Consider the following 16629-nt stretch of genomic DNA (forward strand, 5'->3'; position numbering starts at 1 on the left):
CTGGGAATAGGTCCTAGCAAAGCAAGCCTAGTAAAATTCCTCCTCAGATGTCCCATTTTCAAAGTATTTATTTTCTACTAGCTCTTGGTAGGTTTTACCTCTTTTCCACACCCTTAATTATATATAAGCTCAATGCTTTCTGTTTTCCCTCGCTTTGCTATGTTATTTCTTTTGGTGACTCATTCAACCCCATTGTGGCTTCAGCCACTGCTTAGTAGACTGTCTGATCTACATCTGTACACTTGATCTCTCTTTACTTTATTGCCACATTTGTTGTCCTGTAACATGTCTACGAATCCCTATACACTGCATATGCAACCTAAATAGTTGGCAAGGTTTTTTTGAAAAGGAAAACCTTCTTTATTTTTATCTCTTCCAGAGAGATTCTTGTGAAATAGTGTTCATTTTGTGTACCAATAAGTTTACACTCAATATTTCTTGAATTATACCCAGGTTTATTATATGGGCTCCCCACATGTGGTGTACTCCTGGGCACACTCATCCAGTTTTCCCTCACCTCGTCATCTGATCTTGTTGATTTAATTTCAAATAATTGGTCTATAACCCAACCTTTCTATTTATTGTCTCTGTACTTTAAAATTAATTTTTAATTGGGGTATAATTGCTTTGCATTGTGGTGTTAGGTTCTTCTGTATATCAAACTCAATCAGTTATACATACATATATCCCCTCTTTTTTCAGATTTCCTTCCCATTTAGGTTGCCAAGGAACATTGAGTAGATTTCCCTGTGCTATATAGTAGGTTCTCATTAATTATCTATTTTATACATAGTAGTGTGTGGATGTCAATCCTAGTCTCCCAGTTTATCCCATCTCCCCTTCCCCCATTGGTATCCATAGTTTGTTTTTATATAGTGTAGTATCGCTTATATGTGAAATCTAGAAAAATGGTACAGATGAACTTATTGACAAAGCAGAAGTAGAGACTCAGTGCTTTAGTTTTGACAACCATAATTTTCTATCTGATACATTATAATTTATGTCTAGATTCTGAATGGGAGTATATTATCAACTCTAGAATTACAGTTATTGCTGGAATGAAAAGAAAAAATTGAGATTTGGGATGGGAATAAATGGAGTTTTGAATGTATCTAATATTTATTTCTTTAAAAAATTTGGAGCAAACTGAATCACTTTGCTGAATACCTGAAACTAACTCAACATTGTAAATCAACCATATTCCAAAAAAAAAACTGGAGTAAATTTGACCAAATCTTATATTTGTTAAATCTAGGTAATAAGTTTTTTAAATGTTATACTCTTTGTCATTATGATGTTTTAATAATTTTATAATAAGTAAATTTAACTTAAAATATACATTTCACAGGTTGGATGATAACTGGGTCTAGAGTATAGTCATGAAGCTGGATGGTTCTATTCTATTTTTCAGTCAATGTAGGAGACAAAATGTTCCTTGTGAAGAGGTTAAAAATAAATGGAAGTTATTTAGACTGGGAATGGGGACCCAGGGGCCAAATACAATGCTCATCTAGGCTTACTTATAGAGATGGCTGCTTATTGAACTCACAATTATATTATAAAATACAAATGGGATTCTGTCTATCTCTTTAAAACCACTCATTTTCTACATATCACCTAAGAGATGAAGTCCAAGTTTCTTATGGAAAAAATCTCAAGGACCAATTGTTTAGACAGTGAAGGGTATCTTCAGGCAGAACCACATGTATATCTTTATCAGAAGCTGAGGCTTCAGGTACGGGAATAAGAAGAATTCAATTAGGAAAAGAAATTTGGGGTTATATTGTGAGGAGTTTTGACCAACACAGGTAATTTGTACTTTATTCATTAGGTACAAAGATAATATAGTGGATGTGAGTACAATTAACCTTTTCTGATAATACAGATATGCAACCTTTTATTTAACATAAATAGAAATTTGGACATATATATTAAATGACTGATTCATAAGGCAATATTTTGAATGCTTATCTTGTGCAAGAACAACCACAAGGAAATAAAAAGATAAATAATGAAAGAATATAAGACTGCACCAGAAAAGAAGCGGTTGGTATAATCAACACAGGAACCAAAGAAACAGGGAACGAGAGCAGAGAGATTCCTGAGCACAGGGACTGATGATAGAGATCCTTAGTGGTGGATGTCAGTGTCATCATGGGGAGAAATGATTTCTGCAGAAACCCTAGAGAAAGAGGTATGGAGAGGAGCCAGGGATGGGAAAAAGGGGGCAGGCAGGGATCAGCGTGAAGCTACAGGCAGAGTAAGAGCTTCGAGTTCCCTGGAATTAAGCCAGAGTCCCAGGAAATGCTGCCTGCTAAAATCCGGTTTCATGGAAGATGTTTAGACTCTGTGATATCTGTGGCATGAGTGTGGTGATGCTGAGGACAGAAGAAGCCAAATGCTTCCCCTTGTTGTATGACGCAGGAAACATACCAAAAGGCATCCTCCGAGTGCTCTGAGACTCCCCGATAGGCCGGCGCATCGATGCTTTGACAATGAAATAACATAATTTCCTGAAGGAGCTTCTTAGCATGCACCATTGAATGTTGTGGTGAAAGGACTGCCGTCCTTAGCTCTTTTCTAAAATAATGCACTTGTGTGACCGCTAGTATGTGCACTCACAAACAGTATTACTTTAGAAAGTGGACAGTTCAAGACTGAGACAACCAAGTCAGAGCTACTCCATCTCATCCTGTTTTTTTTTAGAGAAAGCCCAAGGAGAAGTTTTATCAGAAGAGAAGCATGTTCTCCCTGTCTCTGTGTGTGTGTGTCTCTCTCTCACACACACACCCATCAAATCTTGAGAACTTTGGTTCTTGAGTCCTAGTTTTGCTACCATCTCTATTTGACTTTAGGTGATTCAGTTAATTATTTTTTCATCTGATAAAAGCATATAATAATTCTACTTACCTCTTGAGGGTTTTATGAGACTCAAAGGAGATAATACATGTAGTGCAGTTGCCGGTTATCTATCTCATGCTGTCACTGTGATAGAGAGTCATTTCTCCAATATCCAAAGCCCCTACCTGGGAAGTCAGCTCAGATAATGTTCGAAAAAGGTCCTGTTCTTGTGGCCTTCTGGCCTCTTCCACAGAAGGGAATTTTACAGCCACCTGTTCTAGCAGATTCCTCCTGGGGAGTAGGTGTGCTGGAGAAAGTACTGATAGTAGCTTGGCAGAGATGGTCGTCTCTTCCTGTGGGAAAGGAGATAGGCCCAGGGTGGTTTGGAGAGAAGGACCCCAAGTTTCCTAATTGTGGAGCAGAAGGGGTGGGAAGAGATGTCCTGGATGGAGACTGGAGATGAAGATTCTAGCTTCCTCTGTAAGGAAGCAAGGTGTTCACAGCAAGGAGAACATTTGGAATTATGCATCAGGTTTTAAAGTCTCCTGAAACATGATTCACTCAGACCTTCATTCCAACCAGTCAGAGTAATTGTGGAGACTCCTTGCGTGCTCCTACAGCTGTGCCCTAATGGGACACAGTGGTTCTCAGGAGTAATTGATCTCAGAGTTCTTCCCTAGAAAAAAAGGATGGGCAACATCTTCCCAGAGTATGTCTCCAGGGTCAAAGCCCTGGGTTGACCTATTCTGGCCTCTTTGTTGGAAAGTGGGCCCCTATTCTCTGCTTCAGCACAAAATGGAACCAGCCCTTGGGAGCTGTAAAGATTATGGTACAATTAAGCTCCTGTCTTACTTCCAGCCTACACAGAAATCTTTCTGGTGTTAAGTGTGAAACATAATATAGTTCTATTTCATCTTTATCTAGAACTCTATCTGAGAAAAGAATAGAAATTTATATTTTCAAAAAACCTTCTTCCCATGTAGACTGGTGGTGGTGGTTTAGTCACTAAGTCGTGTCTGACTCTTTGTGACCCCATGGACTATAGCCCACCAGGCTCCTCTGTCCATGGGATTTTCCAGGCAAGCATACTGGAATGGGTTGCCATTTCCTTCTCCAGGGGATCTTCCCCACCCAGGGATCAAACCTGGGTCTCCTGCATTGCAGATGGATTCTTTACCAACTGAGCCATCAAGGAAGCCCCCAAGGTAGTCTAGACACGCTTTAAATGGCTGCTTTTTCACTGTGTCCTGGGACAGGTGAGTCTGTGCTCAGGCTCCTCAGTAACATCCCTCCCTCCTGTAGGTTGTTGCATAGGGGTTGGGGTTCCTGTGGGTACCACGTCTCCATCTTTCCTACCCATTTCTTTCTTTTTAAAAGATTTCTTTATTCATTTTTTGGCTGTGCTGCATCTTCATTGCTGCTCATGGGCGTTCACTAGTTGTGGCGTGCAGGGGTTACTCTTTGTTGCAGTGCGCAGGCTTCTCATTGCGGTGGCTTCTCTTGTTGCAGAGCACAGGCTCTAGGGTGCATGGGCTTCAGTAGTTGTGACACGTGGGCTCAGTAGTTGTGGCTCTCAGGCTCTAGAGTGTGTGCTCAGTGGCTGTGACACATGGGTTCAGTTGTCCCATGGCATGTGGAATCTTCCCAGGCCAGAGATGGAACCCTGGTCCCCTGCATTGGCAGGCAGATTCGTAACCACTGGACCACCAGGGAAGCTCCCCATTTCTTTATTTTTTAAGATTGTTTTTTGAAATGGACCATTTAAAAAGTCTCTGTTGAATTTCCTATAGTATTTCTTCTGTTCTATGCTTTTTTTTTTTTTTTTTTTTGGTGTGAGCCATGTGGGATTTAGCTCCCTGAGCAGGGGTGGAACCCAAACTCCCTGCATTGGAAGGTGAAGTCCTAACTACTGGACTGCCAGGGAAGCCCCTTTCCTACCCATTGCTGGGTGGTCCGTCTGTGTGTAAAAGCCACTCAGTCAACCCTCAGCTCTTTGGAAGGAATTGCTGTGTTTGTGTTAATAGGTATAGATTTGGTGTGTCTGTGCGTGATGCCATCTTGGTCCCCTTCTCTTATACTAACGCATATATATGGAATTTAGAAAGATGGTAACAATAACCCTGTATACGAGACAGCAAAAGAGACACTGATGTATAGAACAGTCTTTTGGACTCTGTGGGAGAGGGAGAGGGTGGGATGATTTGGGAGAATGGCATTGAAATATGTATAATATCATATATGAAACGAGTTGCCAGTCCACGTTCGATGCACGATACTGGATGCTTGGGGCTGGTGCAATGGGATGACCCAGAGGGATGGTACGGGGAGGGAGGAGGGAGGAGGGTTCAGGATGGGGAAGACATGTATACTTGTGGCGGATGCATTTCGATATATGGCAAAACCAATACAATATTGTAAAGTTAAAAAATAAAATTAAATTAAAAAAAATTAAAAACAAAAACCCGTGATTTTAGAGAAAAAATAATTCCTCTGCTTTTATTTTTTTACCCCAGCCCATGGCCCAGTGTCACACCCCTGAACAATTTACACGACTTCCTGGGAAACCAGAGATGTAAATGAATGTGACAGCTGTGGTTCACGTTACTAGCATTCTCTCCTTGTGGATTTCCTTGGCATCCTCTTTGTGACACCAGATATATTTAGATGGACTGAACGATGGTGTAAGGATAGACACTGAGACTAGAAGAATCACTTCACTGCTTTAAAGCTGGTAACTTCTATGAGCGCCCATATTTCCCAGTTCTGTCCTATCGTTCCACTAGCGCTGTGTCCGCAGTGCCCTCTCTAATTGTAAAAATTCTAGCCAAGTCTTCTGCCAGTGCACACATTCTGACTTGCTTATATATCTATCCTTATTATTTTATGTCTCCTCTGTGGGTCAGCTTAGCCAGGGGAATGTGCTGGTCATGAGGAAAACTGAATTTGAATCCTCATCTGCCTGTTGTTTGTTGTTTGGTTGCTAAGTCGTGACTCTTTGCGAGTCTGTAGACTGTAGCCACCAGGCTCCTCTGTCCAGGGGATTTCTCAGGCAAGAATACTGGAGTGGGTCGTCATTTTCTCCCCTGAGGAATCTTCCTGACCCACGTATGGAACCTAGGTCTCCTGCATTGCAGGCGGATTCTTTACCATTGAGCCACCCTCCTCTTGAAACACATCAATGAAGTCATTTCACCTTTTGGAGGTTTGGTGTTCCTGTCTGTATAAGAGGGCTACAATTTTGTGCTGCAGGGCCTTTTGAAAATGTAAAGAGACAATAATGTATGTGATATAGTAAGAGAACATACACACACGTGTATTGGGTTGGCCAAAAATTTCATTCAGGTTTTTCTATAAGATCTTAATCAAGAACTCTTAAAAAGTAATTTTTATAGGAGTAGAGTTGTTCACAATGTTGTGTGAGTTTCCATGGTAAAGCAAAGTGAATCAGCCATACATATACCTACATGCCCTTCCTTTTGGGCTTTCTTCCCATTCAGGTCACCACCGTGAGTTAAGCAGAGTTCCCTGCACTATACACTATGTTCTCATTAGTTACCTATGTTGGTATCAATAATGTATGTGTGTCAGCTGATTTTTTTGCCAACCCAATATATTTGATCTTTAAAGAAAGATCTACTTTTTCTGAAACTATATGGTGCATTTGGAGCTTCTTTTGTTGCACTCATCACTGTTTTCCTTGTGTTGGCTATTGTTTCATCTTTTTTCCAAAACAAGCATTTGCAGGCCCACTCAATGTTATTATAACAACACAATAAAAATACACTGTGAGGTGTGGTTTGATGAATAGAAAATTGAGAGACACATAGCTTGACTCATAGGAACATCAAGTCAAACTTGTACAAATTTCTTTTTCCTCCAACCAGAATCCTCATTCTCCATTATGCCCCCCTTTTCTTGAAATTTAGTCATTCTACAGAGGCTCTTAGATAATTTTATCTGTTCCCAAACTTTACTTATCAGTGCCACTTTGATTCATGCTCTGTTAATTTTGCTGCAAAGCTTCATATCTTCATTGTATGATTTATTGAACATTTCCCTGAGTGTGTTCCTCAGGAACCTTTAAAGTCTGCCCAAAATAAACCTGGTTTTCTTAAAATTATTCTCTTATTCATTATTTTCAATAAAAGCATCATTTTCTAGGGGCTTCCCAGGTGACTCAGTGGTAAAGAATCTGCCTGCAATTGAGGAGACACATTGGGTCAGGAAGATCCCCTGGAGGAGGACATGGCAACTCACTCCAGTATTCTTGCCTGGAGAGCCCCATGGACAGAGGAGCCTGGTGTCTACAATCCATGGGATCGCAAAGAGTCAGAACGACTGAAACGACTTAGCACACACTCATGAGGATTCAGAGCCCCAGGAATGAACATTTGCATCAACTCCGCAGGTTAGGACCAAGAAAAAGCAGCTTGGCAGCTCCTTTCAGAGATGTGAGCTTCAGGCATGTGGTCATCCCTCTACTGAACTCCTAGATTCTGGTAACACCACCTATCCCTTTCCTTTCCCACAGTTCTAGTGAAAACAGCTTCTTTTTGCAGTCAGTAACTTTTGGATTATATCAGTATTCATCTTTTATCTTGTTTTAGTCACTTTCAGAATGCATCTATGTATCTAATTCCTTGTGTTAGGTCTTTATAATTTCTGCTTCCTGAATGGTTCCAAAATTAATTTATAACATGCCCAGTATAGGATAGATGATAAATAATGTCAAATCTGTTCATGTCTAATCATTATCAGATTACATTTATTCACTTACATTCATCCATTCTACCTTCACAAATAATTATTGATTGCAATGACGAACATTTGTAGAAATAGAGCAAAGTGTTGAGACAACTCTTGTCCTCAAGGTTTTCAAGCAAAGTAGGGGTGATATAACCTAATAATTCTCCAAACTGATGTTTAAATAATAACTTGTAGACTCCAAAGCATGAAATACTGCGATGCTGCTGCTGCTGCTAAGTCGCTTCAGTCATGTCCGACTCTGTGCGACCCCGTAGACAGCAGCCCACCAGGCTCCCCCGTCCCTGGGATTCTCCACGCAAGAACACTGGAGTGGGTTGCCATTTTCTTCTCCAATGCAGGAAAGTGAAAAGTGAAAGTGAAGTCACTCAGTCGTGTCCGACTCTTATCGATCCCACGGACTGCAGCCCACCAGGCTCCTCCGTCCATGGGATTTTCCAGGCAAGAGTACTGGAGTGGGGTGCCATTGCCTTCTCCGAAATACTGCGATACTTAACCTTCTAAGACAGAGACAAGGCAGACCTTTTCTATTTATATTATGTACACCTTACGCCATGATTGAGACATTCTCAAGGCTTCCTAGGTGGCTCAGTGGTAAGGAATCCACCTGCCATGCAAGAGATGCAGGTTCAATTTCTGGGTCAGGAAGATCCCCTAGAGAAGGAAATGGCAACTCACTCCCGTACGCTTGCCTGGGAAATCCCATGGACAGAGGTGCATGGAGGGCTGTGGTCCATGGGGTTCCCAAAAGAGTTAGACAGGACTTAGCAATTAAAACAACAACAACAGACATTCTCAACTTTACTCTGCCAGTCAGTAGCCTCATTGGAACAGGATCTAATAACCTTCCTGCCACTCTGCCAAAAGGAGCAATAACATGTATAAATGGATAACAGGATGTCTCATCAGACCGTTACCAGATTTCTGAGAAAAGAAATTTAAGGTCTGTACAGAATAAGGTGGCTTCTTGGAGGCGGAGACTCTTAAGTCTGACTTTTCAAGTATAATTTTAATTGGTTTAGTGCAGTCTCTAACATTATCTCACATTGGTTATGAGAAGATTCTCCTGCTGAAGAGTTTCCCCAGGGCAGCCTTCATGTCCCGATTCCTCAGACTGTAGATGAAAGGATTTAGCATTGGAGTCACTGCGATGTACATCACAGTTATCACAGCGTCCTTTAGGCTGTAACTAGTCAGAGGGCGGAAGTACATGCCCATGACTGTCCCATAATACAGAGAAACAACGGTGAGGTGGGAGCCACAGGTGGAGAAGGCTTTGAGCACACCTTTGGTGGATGGAACCCGTAAGACTGTGGAAAAGACCCGAACATAAGAGATGATGATGCATAGTAATGGCACAGAGAAAACAGCAGCCCCCAGGTACATCATCTTCACATTAAAGTGGGTGTCAGAACAGGACAGCTTGAGCAAAGAGGCAATGTCACAGTAGAAGTTGGCCACTTCCTGGTTTCCACAGAAGGACAGGCTAGCTGTGAGCAGAGTGTGGGGGAAGGCATTGACATTTCCAATCACCCAAGACCCAATGACTAGCAGGACACAAGTCCGTGGGCTCATAATTGTTGTGTAATGAAGTGGGCGAGTGATGGCCACAGCTCGATCAAAGGCCATAGCAGCCAGGATATAACTATCTGTGTTACCCAGAGCTAACATGAAACACATCTGTGTTAGGCATCCTCCAAAGGAGATGGCTTTGGTGCCCAGGAGATGGTTGGCCAATGCCTTAGGGATAGTCACAGAGGAGAAGAAGATGTCAACGAAGGAGAGGCTGGCAAGGAGAAAATACATGGGGTTGTGGAGGCGAACATCGAAGCGAATGGCCAAGATGATGAGCAGGTTTCCAATCAGCGTGATGGGGTAAATGAACAGAAAGAGGATGAAGAAGACATCTTCCTCTTCCTGCTGACCGCTAACTCCCAGGAGGATGAAATCGAGGGTAGAGGACTGGTTGTCTTCTCTCATGGATCCTTCAACAGGAAAGGGGAGAGGAATCCAGAATTAACAGTGAAATTCTATGTATAATGTTCTTTTTAAACCACTACTTTTGACTCCTGTAGTTGCTGTGTCAATACCTGGGTTTACCAAATCCAGAGATAGGCAGTGCATTGCAGGGAAAACATCCCTGTTGGTCTGTGGGGCTAGCTGACAATTAGCCCTGGACACTCATTCTAAGAAGTAAGTCATCTATGAAGTGCCCATCCTCCCCAGTCCCAGCACCATATCCAAACACCTAGGGTTTAATTATTTAACAGACAATTAAGTTCATATTTGATGTGCTAGAAACTTTGTTAGTTCTTGAGGCAAAAGCATAAATATGGGAAAAGCACAACTTATCCACTTTTATTCATATATGGCAAAGTCTGCTTCAAGGACTTTAGAACTTAATGGAGAAGCCGGAACCCTACGCTAATCTTATCACAGATGAAAAGCAAAGGACAATATTTTGGAGTCTTTGAGAAAGCATTCCAGTGCAAGGATGGCTAGTACAAGAAGAACCCTGAACAATTGGAAAGTGGTCCACTGACTAAACTGACAATGAGCCCCAGAGTCTAGAACATCACAGCTGCCTACACTGGCAACAGAACATTGCAGAGCATAAAGACCATCTGGGTTAGGTCACAGCAAAGTGAAATCAGCGAATTTACTTCTTGGGCATCTCATTTTTAAAGTAAACATTCACATTTGATATATTTCTTCTATATTCCAAACTCTTAAATATATGTGGTCATCATGTTTTTCTCTTTGACCTTCCTTATCTTTTTTTTTATTATTATCTCCTTTGGTGACTCATCCAATTTCATGGTGACTTTCAACTACTACTTAGTAGAAATGGATAGAAAGAACAAAGTAGATAGAATTCAGAGTTGTTTTCAAGGAAAATTCAAGAGAAACTCTAGATATACTAAAAGATTTAGGCAAGGTAGTTGCATAATAATCAATATTAAAATACTGATATTGTCTTATGTTTCTGTTGTTATTCAGTCATGTCCCATCCTTTGCGATCCTGTGGACTGTAGCCTGCCAGGCTCCTCCATCCACGGAATTCATCAGGCAAGAATATTGGAGTGGGTTGCCATTTCCTTCTCCAGGGGACCTTCCACACCCAGGGACTGCTAAGTCTATTCCCCTAAGCAGCACTTCCCAAGCCATTTGTCTTATACATTCAAAATTATAATTTTTAAAAATTATTCCCATTCATGGTACAAGAGAAATTTTAAGAAATAGAGAAATAATTCTTTAAAAAAGAGGAGGTCCAGACTGGCTGTGAAAAGCTACAAAACTTTTCCAAACAAGAAGAAACAAATAATAAAAAAAAAAATAGGGAGATAAATATTAACAGAAGTGTCAGTGTTGTATTATTGAAATGTCAGTTTACCTCTAATTAATTTATGAGTTCGTCACAGTCCCAATCAAAATACCATAGGTTTCTTTAAAAGATGATATTTACTAAACTGACCCAAAAATTCATGTAGTCTGAGAATAAAGAGCCAAGGGAACTAAAAGAGTCTGAGGCATGAGAATAAGAAAGAAACTGACCTGTCAGTTATCAAAATGATTTACTCTGGTAATTCAGACAGTGGAGTGGAACTGGCGTAGAAATAGACAAACAGATCTATGTAATATGTTAGAGAGTTAGAAACAGATCCAACACTTATTAGAAATCGATACTAAACATAGTTGGTTTAGTACTAGGCAGGGAAAGGATAGAACGTACATTTGGTAAAGAGTGCTGAGACAGTTGGACATCTATAAGACATGTATGCACTGCTGTATTTAAAATGGATAACCAAGAAGGACTTACTGTATAGCACAGAGAACTCTGCAATGTTATGTAACAACCTAAATGGGAAAAGAATTTGAAAAGAATAGATAAATATGTATATGTATAATTGAATCACTTTGCTGTACATCTGAAACTAACACAACATTGTCAGTCACCTATGAAAGTGAAAGTCACTCAGTCGTGTCCAACTCTTTGTGACCCCATGGAATAATCCATGGAGTTCCCCAGGCCAGAATACTGGAGTGGGTACCTATTCGTTTCTCCAGGGGGTCTTCCCAACCCAGGGATTGAACCCAGGTCTCCTGCTTTTGCAGAATTCTTTACCAGCTGAGCCACCAAGGAAGCCCAGAATCAAATATACTACAACATAAAAAAGTTGTTTCCTGAAAAAAGAAAATACAGAAAAATAATTTGTAAAGGATTAGTTCAAGAAAGCAAAGTTCAGAAAATTTAGAGAGAGATTATGTTTATGAAATCAGGCTTCCTCCACACTATTTCTCCTTGTGCTGGCTGGATGGAAATGTCCAAGAGGTGGATGGGACGATGGAATCAATGGGACATGGGACATGGTGGAGTGAGCCTGTGTCCCTAGGAGAACCGTCATCCACCAAGGACACCCACTGAGACTGTTACATAAGGGAAAAAACTTTATACTGTTTAAACCATTGCATTTGTCATGTATTTGTTACCGTAGTCCGGAATATCCCAAGTAATTCACTAATTTTTACAAAAGGACTTCTAATCAATGACTGCTTCAATCTGTAATAAATTTTTGCTCCTATTCTGAATGTCTCTTATAGTACACATCAAGTTTATAGTACACCCATAGGCACAGGGAATGCAGATAAAGTTATCTTTCCCCCGAATAGGATTTGCTTTTTCATCTCTGCACCTAAGTGAATTTGATTTTCTCTCTTGAATGCCTTTCCCTATATTCACATGGAATTGTAATATCTCACAGTTGAGAGGGTTAGTAAAACTGGAAGGTTCAGAGACTACAGTTAGCTTATATGGCAAAGAAGGGTAGTGCTTAGAGTTGAGGCTCTTGGCAACATGGCAGACTTAGCCAATGTCAGCAGGTCCCATTCCAATGAAAACACATAGAAATTATAAATAAGTTTAATAAGTAATTAGTGGTGTTTGAGGTGGGCCATGGGCTTCCTCGATGGCTAAGTGGTAAAGTATCTACCTGCAATGCAGGAGATGAAGGAGATTCAGTTTAGATCCCTGGTCAGGAAGATCCCCAGGAAGAGGGCAACCCACTCCAGTATTCTTGCCTGGAAAATCTCATGGACAGAACAGCCTGGTGGGCTACAGAGAGTTGCAAAATGACAGAGCACACATGCACAATAAGTAATTAAGAATGCATACCCAAAGCTAAAAGAAAGACATGGGAACATGTAGCCATGAGAAACAGAACAAGAGTTGTAAGCAAAGCTGATGCTGTGATGGACCCTTGAGGTTTCAACCAGGAGTTAGGTCTGAAGGCTGGGATCTGGGGTGTTAATGATCCTTATACAAGATGTGGTCACAGACCTGCATGAAGCAGGAAATTTGATTTGAGTCTCTGTGTAAAACACTTAAGCATTGTCCTGTTGATGAAAAGAGCGCTGGGGAAAATAAATTGCCATATAAGACTTGCAAAGGAAAAAACAAAATGGATAGAATTCATTGAAAATATGATTGCTTCCCAAGAAAATCCTAGAGTTTCTAGATGAAGTAACAGGTTTCAGCCTATGTGTGTGTGATGTATCAATATTATAAAATCAATAATGACAGTCTACCCAGACTTTTGCCGTTCTCCCCAAGCCCACCATGCTCCCTACATCATTACTTTCCCAGCAACACAGGTGCCAGGCTTCCCAGGTGGCTCAGTGGTAGAGAATCCGCCTGCCAGTGCAGGAGATGCAGGAGATGTGAGTTCCATCTCTGGGTCAGGAAGATCCCCTGGAGTAGGAAATGGCAACCCACTCCAATATTCTTGCCTGGGGAATCCCATGGACAGAGGAGGCTTCTGGGCTATAGTCCATAGAGTCGCAGAGGTGTCGGACATGACTGAGTGGCTAAACAAAAACAATAAAACATAGGTGTCACATCCCTCTTCACTGAGAAACTTAAACCCTTAAGGAAATATTCCCTCAGTATTTGCCCCAGAACATCATTTCCATACACGTACTTCCATTCTGTTCTTTTTCTTCAAAAACTTAGAAGAAAAGTGTAAAATGCATCCATATATTCACACCTTTATTCTCTTTGGCTTCTTTAGCTATATAACTCCACCATTCTTTCAGCTGTGGTATTTTCTTTTTCCAGTTTCTACCTTTATACCAGCTTTTTCCCATTGACTGGTAAATGTCATATCCTCTTTTGTCATTCAACAAATGTTCCTCGATCCTACAACTCTTTCTACCTACTATCCCATTTGAAACCTATGTTCTTCTTTTTTCAGGCAGGCTTCTTTATAGAGATGTCTGCCTACTGGATTCATAAGTATATTTTTACCGGCTTGTGATTGTGTTTGTCTCTTTAAATCACTCATGTCTCCTTGTCACCTAACAAATGAAGTCCAAGTTTAATTTCATGGAGAAAACTCAAGGACAAAGAATTCATACAATGGAAAAATACATTAGGCAGAAATGGATTACGTATATCTTTTTTGACTGTTCTGGGTGATCGTTGCAGTGCCTGGGCCGTAGAGTGCACAGACTTAGTCGCCCCATGGCATGTGATATCTTAGTTCCCCAACCAGACATCGAACCCCTGCATTGGAAGGTTGATTCTTAACCTGTGGACCACCAGGGAAGTTCTAGATTATGTATCTTTAATAGGGGCACAGGATATAGGGGGAAAATCAGTCTGGAAAGGAAGTTTAGATTCTTTATTGTCTGAGCCATCAGGATTCCAGGCAATTCAGTTCACCATTTTTCCATGTGATAAAATGACAATAATTCTACTTGTTGGGACTAGCCCAACAACGAACCGACCTGAGGCAGCAGTGCCGCAGAAGAAGAAAGAAGAAGAAGACTCAGAAATAAAGTGGGGATCAGGGGGCTGATGCCATTCGCAGGCAAAAACTCAGATCCTGATCCTCGAATGCCTTTTATTGTTAACTTCTACTTCCTTATTCGTGCTCTAGAGATACCTGTTCTTTATAATCTCAGATCGGGGATAAAGATAGACAATGCACAGCCCTCAATGTCAAACCTTCAGGCCTTTCATGACTCTGTTTAGCCCTTCAGCTGGTGAAGACCTTTCTCCGCAACTCCCTCAAGGCTCCGGTCACGAGAACAGTCACTGATGGTTTTCCATCAGTCACATCAGTACTTCAACATCTTGTTTTTAAGATGTCTTTCCACGATGTCCTTTTTACTGCTCCCAGCCCTTCGCCTGGGGGTAATGAGAAAGTCATTCTTATTTTTTCAAAGAAGCCCCGATAATTATAGTACAGGCCTGTGCATAGCATATTCCCTTCACTTACCTCTTGGAAGTTTAGCAAGAGTCAAAAGAGATAATGCATGCAGTGCAGTTGCTGGCTATCTATCCCTTGCTATGTCTATCATAGAGTCTCTTGTCCAGTATCTGCTGCTCCTACTGGGCAATCAGCTCAGATGCTGCCAAAAAGTGTTCTAGTCCCGTGGTCTGCCCTTCTCTCTCATGAATGGGAAGCTTGCAGTAGCTGGTTTAGCACTGGTAGCATTCCTTCTGGGGGGCAGGCACGCTGGAGAAAGTGCTAGTCAGTCATAAGCCTAGAGATCAGGTTTTTAGCTCCCTGTCCCTGATGAAAAGGAGACAGGACTATGGTGGTTTGGAAAGAAGAGACTCAGGTTTCCCAACCTTAAAGCTGAAAAGACAGATGAATCTGTCCTGAATGGAGCCTCCAGATGAGAACTCTGGCTTCATGGAAGCAGAGTGTGTTATAGCATAGAGAAAATCGTGACTTATTCACCACATTATAAAGTCCTGAAACAGGACTCCTGTGGGTCCTCTTCAGGCCAAATGAAGTCAGACCATTGGTGAGATCTGTTGATGTACTCCTATAGCTATGTCCTGAGGGGACAGGGTGGCCCATAAGAGTAATTATTCTAGAGTTCTCCTTGAAGGAAGGATGAGCGAGATGGCTTCCCAGTGAATGTGTCTCTAGCGTCCAAGCACTGGGCTGACCTATTCTATCCTATTCAGCACGAACTTGGAGCTACCCCTTGGGAGCAACAAGGACTGTGATACAACTGAGCTCTTGGTTTTGCTTCCAGTCTACCCTGAAGTCTTTCTAGTGTGAAGTGTGGCGAAGAAAAATGATTCTATTTTATCTTTCCTCTACTATTTGATTGGGGGGTGCTGGTTAGTCCTGGTGGGAATTATACTTTATCTAGCATGCTGATGGTGGGTCTCCTACTTCTTTAGATTCTTAAAGCTGGACAGGGTCTGATGTTATCTAATTCATTTTATGTATGTGTTACCTTTATGACAACCCTTGATTAATGGTTGTTATCCTGTGTCCAATGTCTGTGGCAGAGAGGTCACTGAGTTTCTGTAGGGGAGCGTGGTGAAGACAGTGAGCTCTGGCTGGGTTTCAATCCTGGCTCTGCCTTTTACTGGAGCTTCCCAGATGCTACTAGTGGTAAAGAACCCACCTGCCAATGCAGGAGACGTAAGAGATGCAGGTTCGATTTCCGGGTCGGGAAAATCCCGTGGAGAAGGAAATGGCAACCCACTCCAGTATTCTTACCTGAAAAATCTCGTGGACAGAGGAGCCTGGCAGGCTGCACTCCATAGATTCACAAAGAGTCAGACAGGACTGAAGTGACTGAGCATGCATGCATGCCTCTTACCGGCTGTGACTGACTTTGGATTAATATACTGATTCATTTCTATAACTGGAATAACAATGCAGCAGCAACAACAAGTACATCCTCATAAAGTTGTTATAAGGATCAAATGGATTAATATCTGAAAAGTCTTTAATAAAGCAAAGCCTAGCACAGAGTTGTTGTTTAGTCACTAAGTCTTGTCTGACACTTGCTACCCCATGGACTGTAGCCTGCCAGGTTCCTCTAATACTGGAGTAGGTTGCCATTTTCTTCTCCAGGGGATCTTCCTAACCCAGGGTTCAAATCCACATCACTTGCATTGCAGGTAGATTCTTTATGGTTGAGCCAGATGGAAAGCACATAGTTAGCAGTTAGTAAAGATTAACTGTTATTTTACTGTTTGTTTTTCTGCCT

General features: G+C 41.4%; 1 protein-coding gene and 1 long non-coding RNA gene across 2 annotated transcripts in view; one reads left to right on the forward strand and one right to left on the reverse strand.

Moving 5' to 3' along the window:
- Positions 1-16629, forward strand: part of LOC132343033 (uncharacterized) — a 109398-nt gene that overhangs the window by 68341 nt on the left and 24428 nt on the right. The window lies entirely within an intron of this gene.
- OR1A1C (olfactory receptor family 1 subfamily A member 1C) lies at positions 8656-9585 on the reverse strand. The gene has a single exon (NM_001390044.1). It carries the CDS (start codon positions 9583-9585, stop codon positions 8656-8658), a length of 930 nt encoding a protein of 309 aa, NP_001376973.1.

This window comes from Bos taurus, chromosome 19, assembly GCF_002263795.3.
Source record: "Bos taurus isolate L1 Dominette 01449 registration number 42190680 breed Hereford chromosome 19, ARS-UCD2.0, whole genome shotgun sequence".
Classification (NCBI taxonomy): Eukaryota; Metazoa; Chordata; class Mammalia; order Artiodactyla; family Bovidae; genus Bos; species Bos taurus.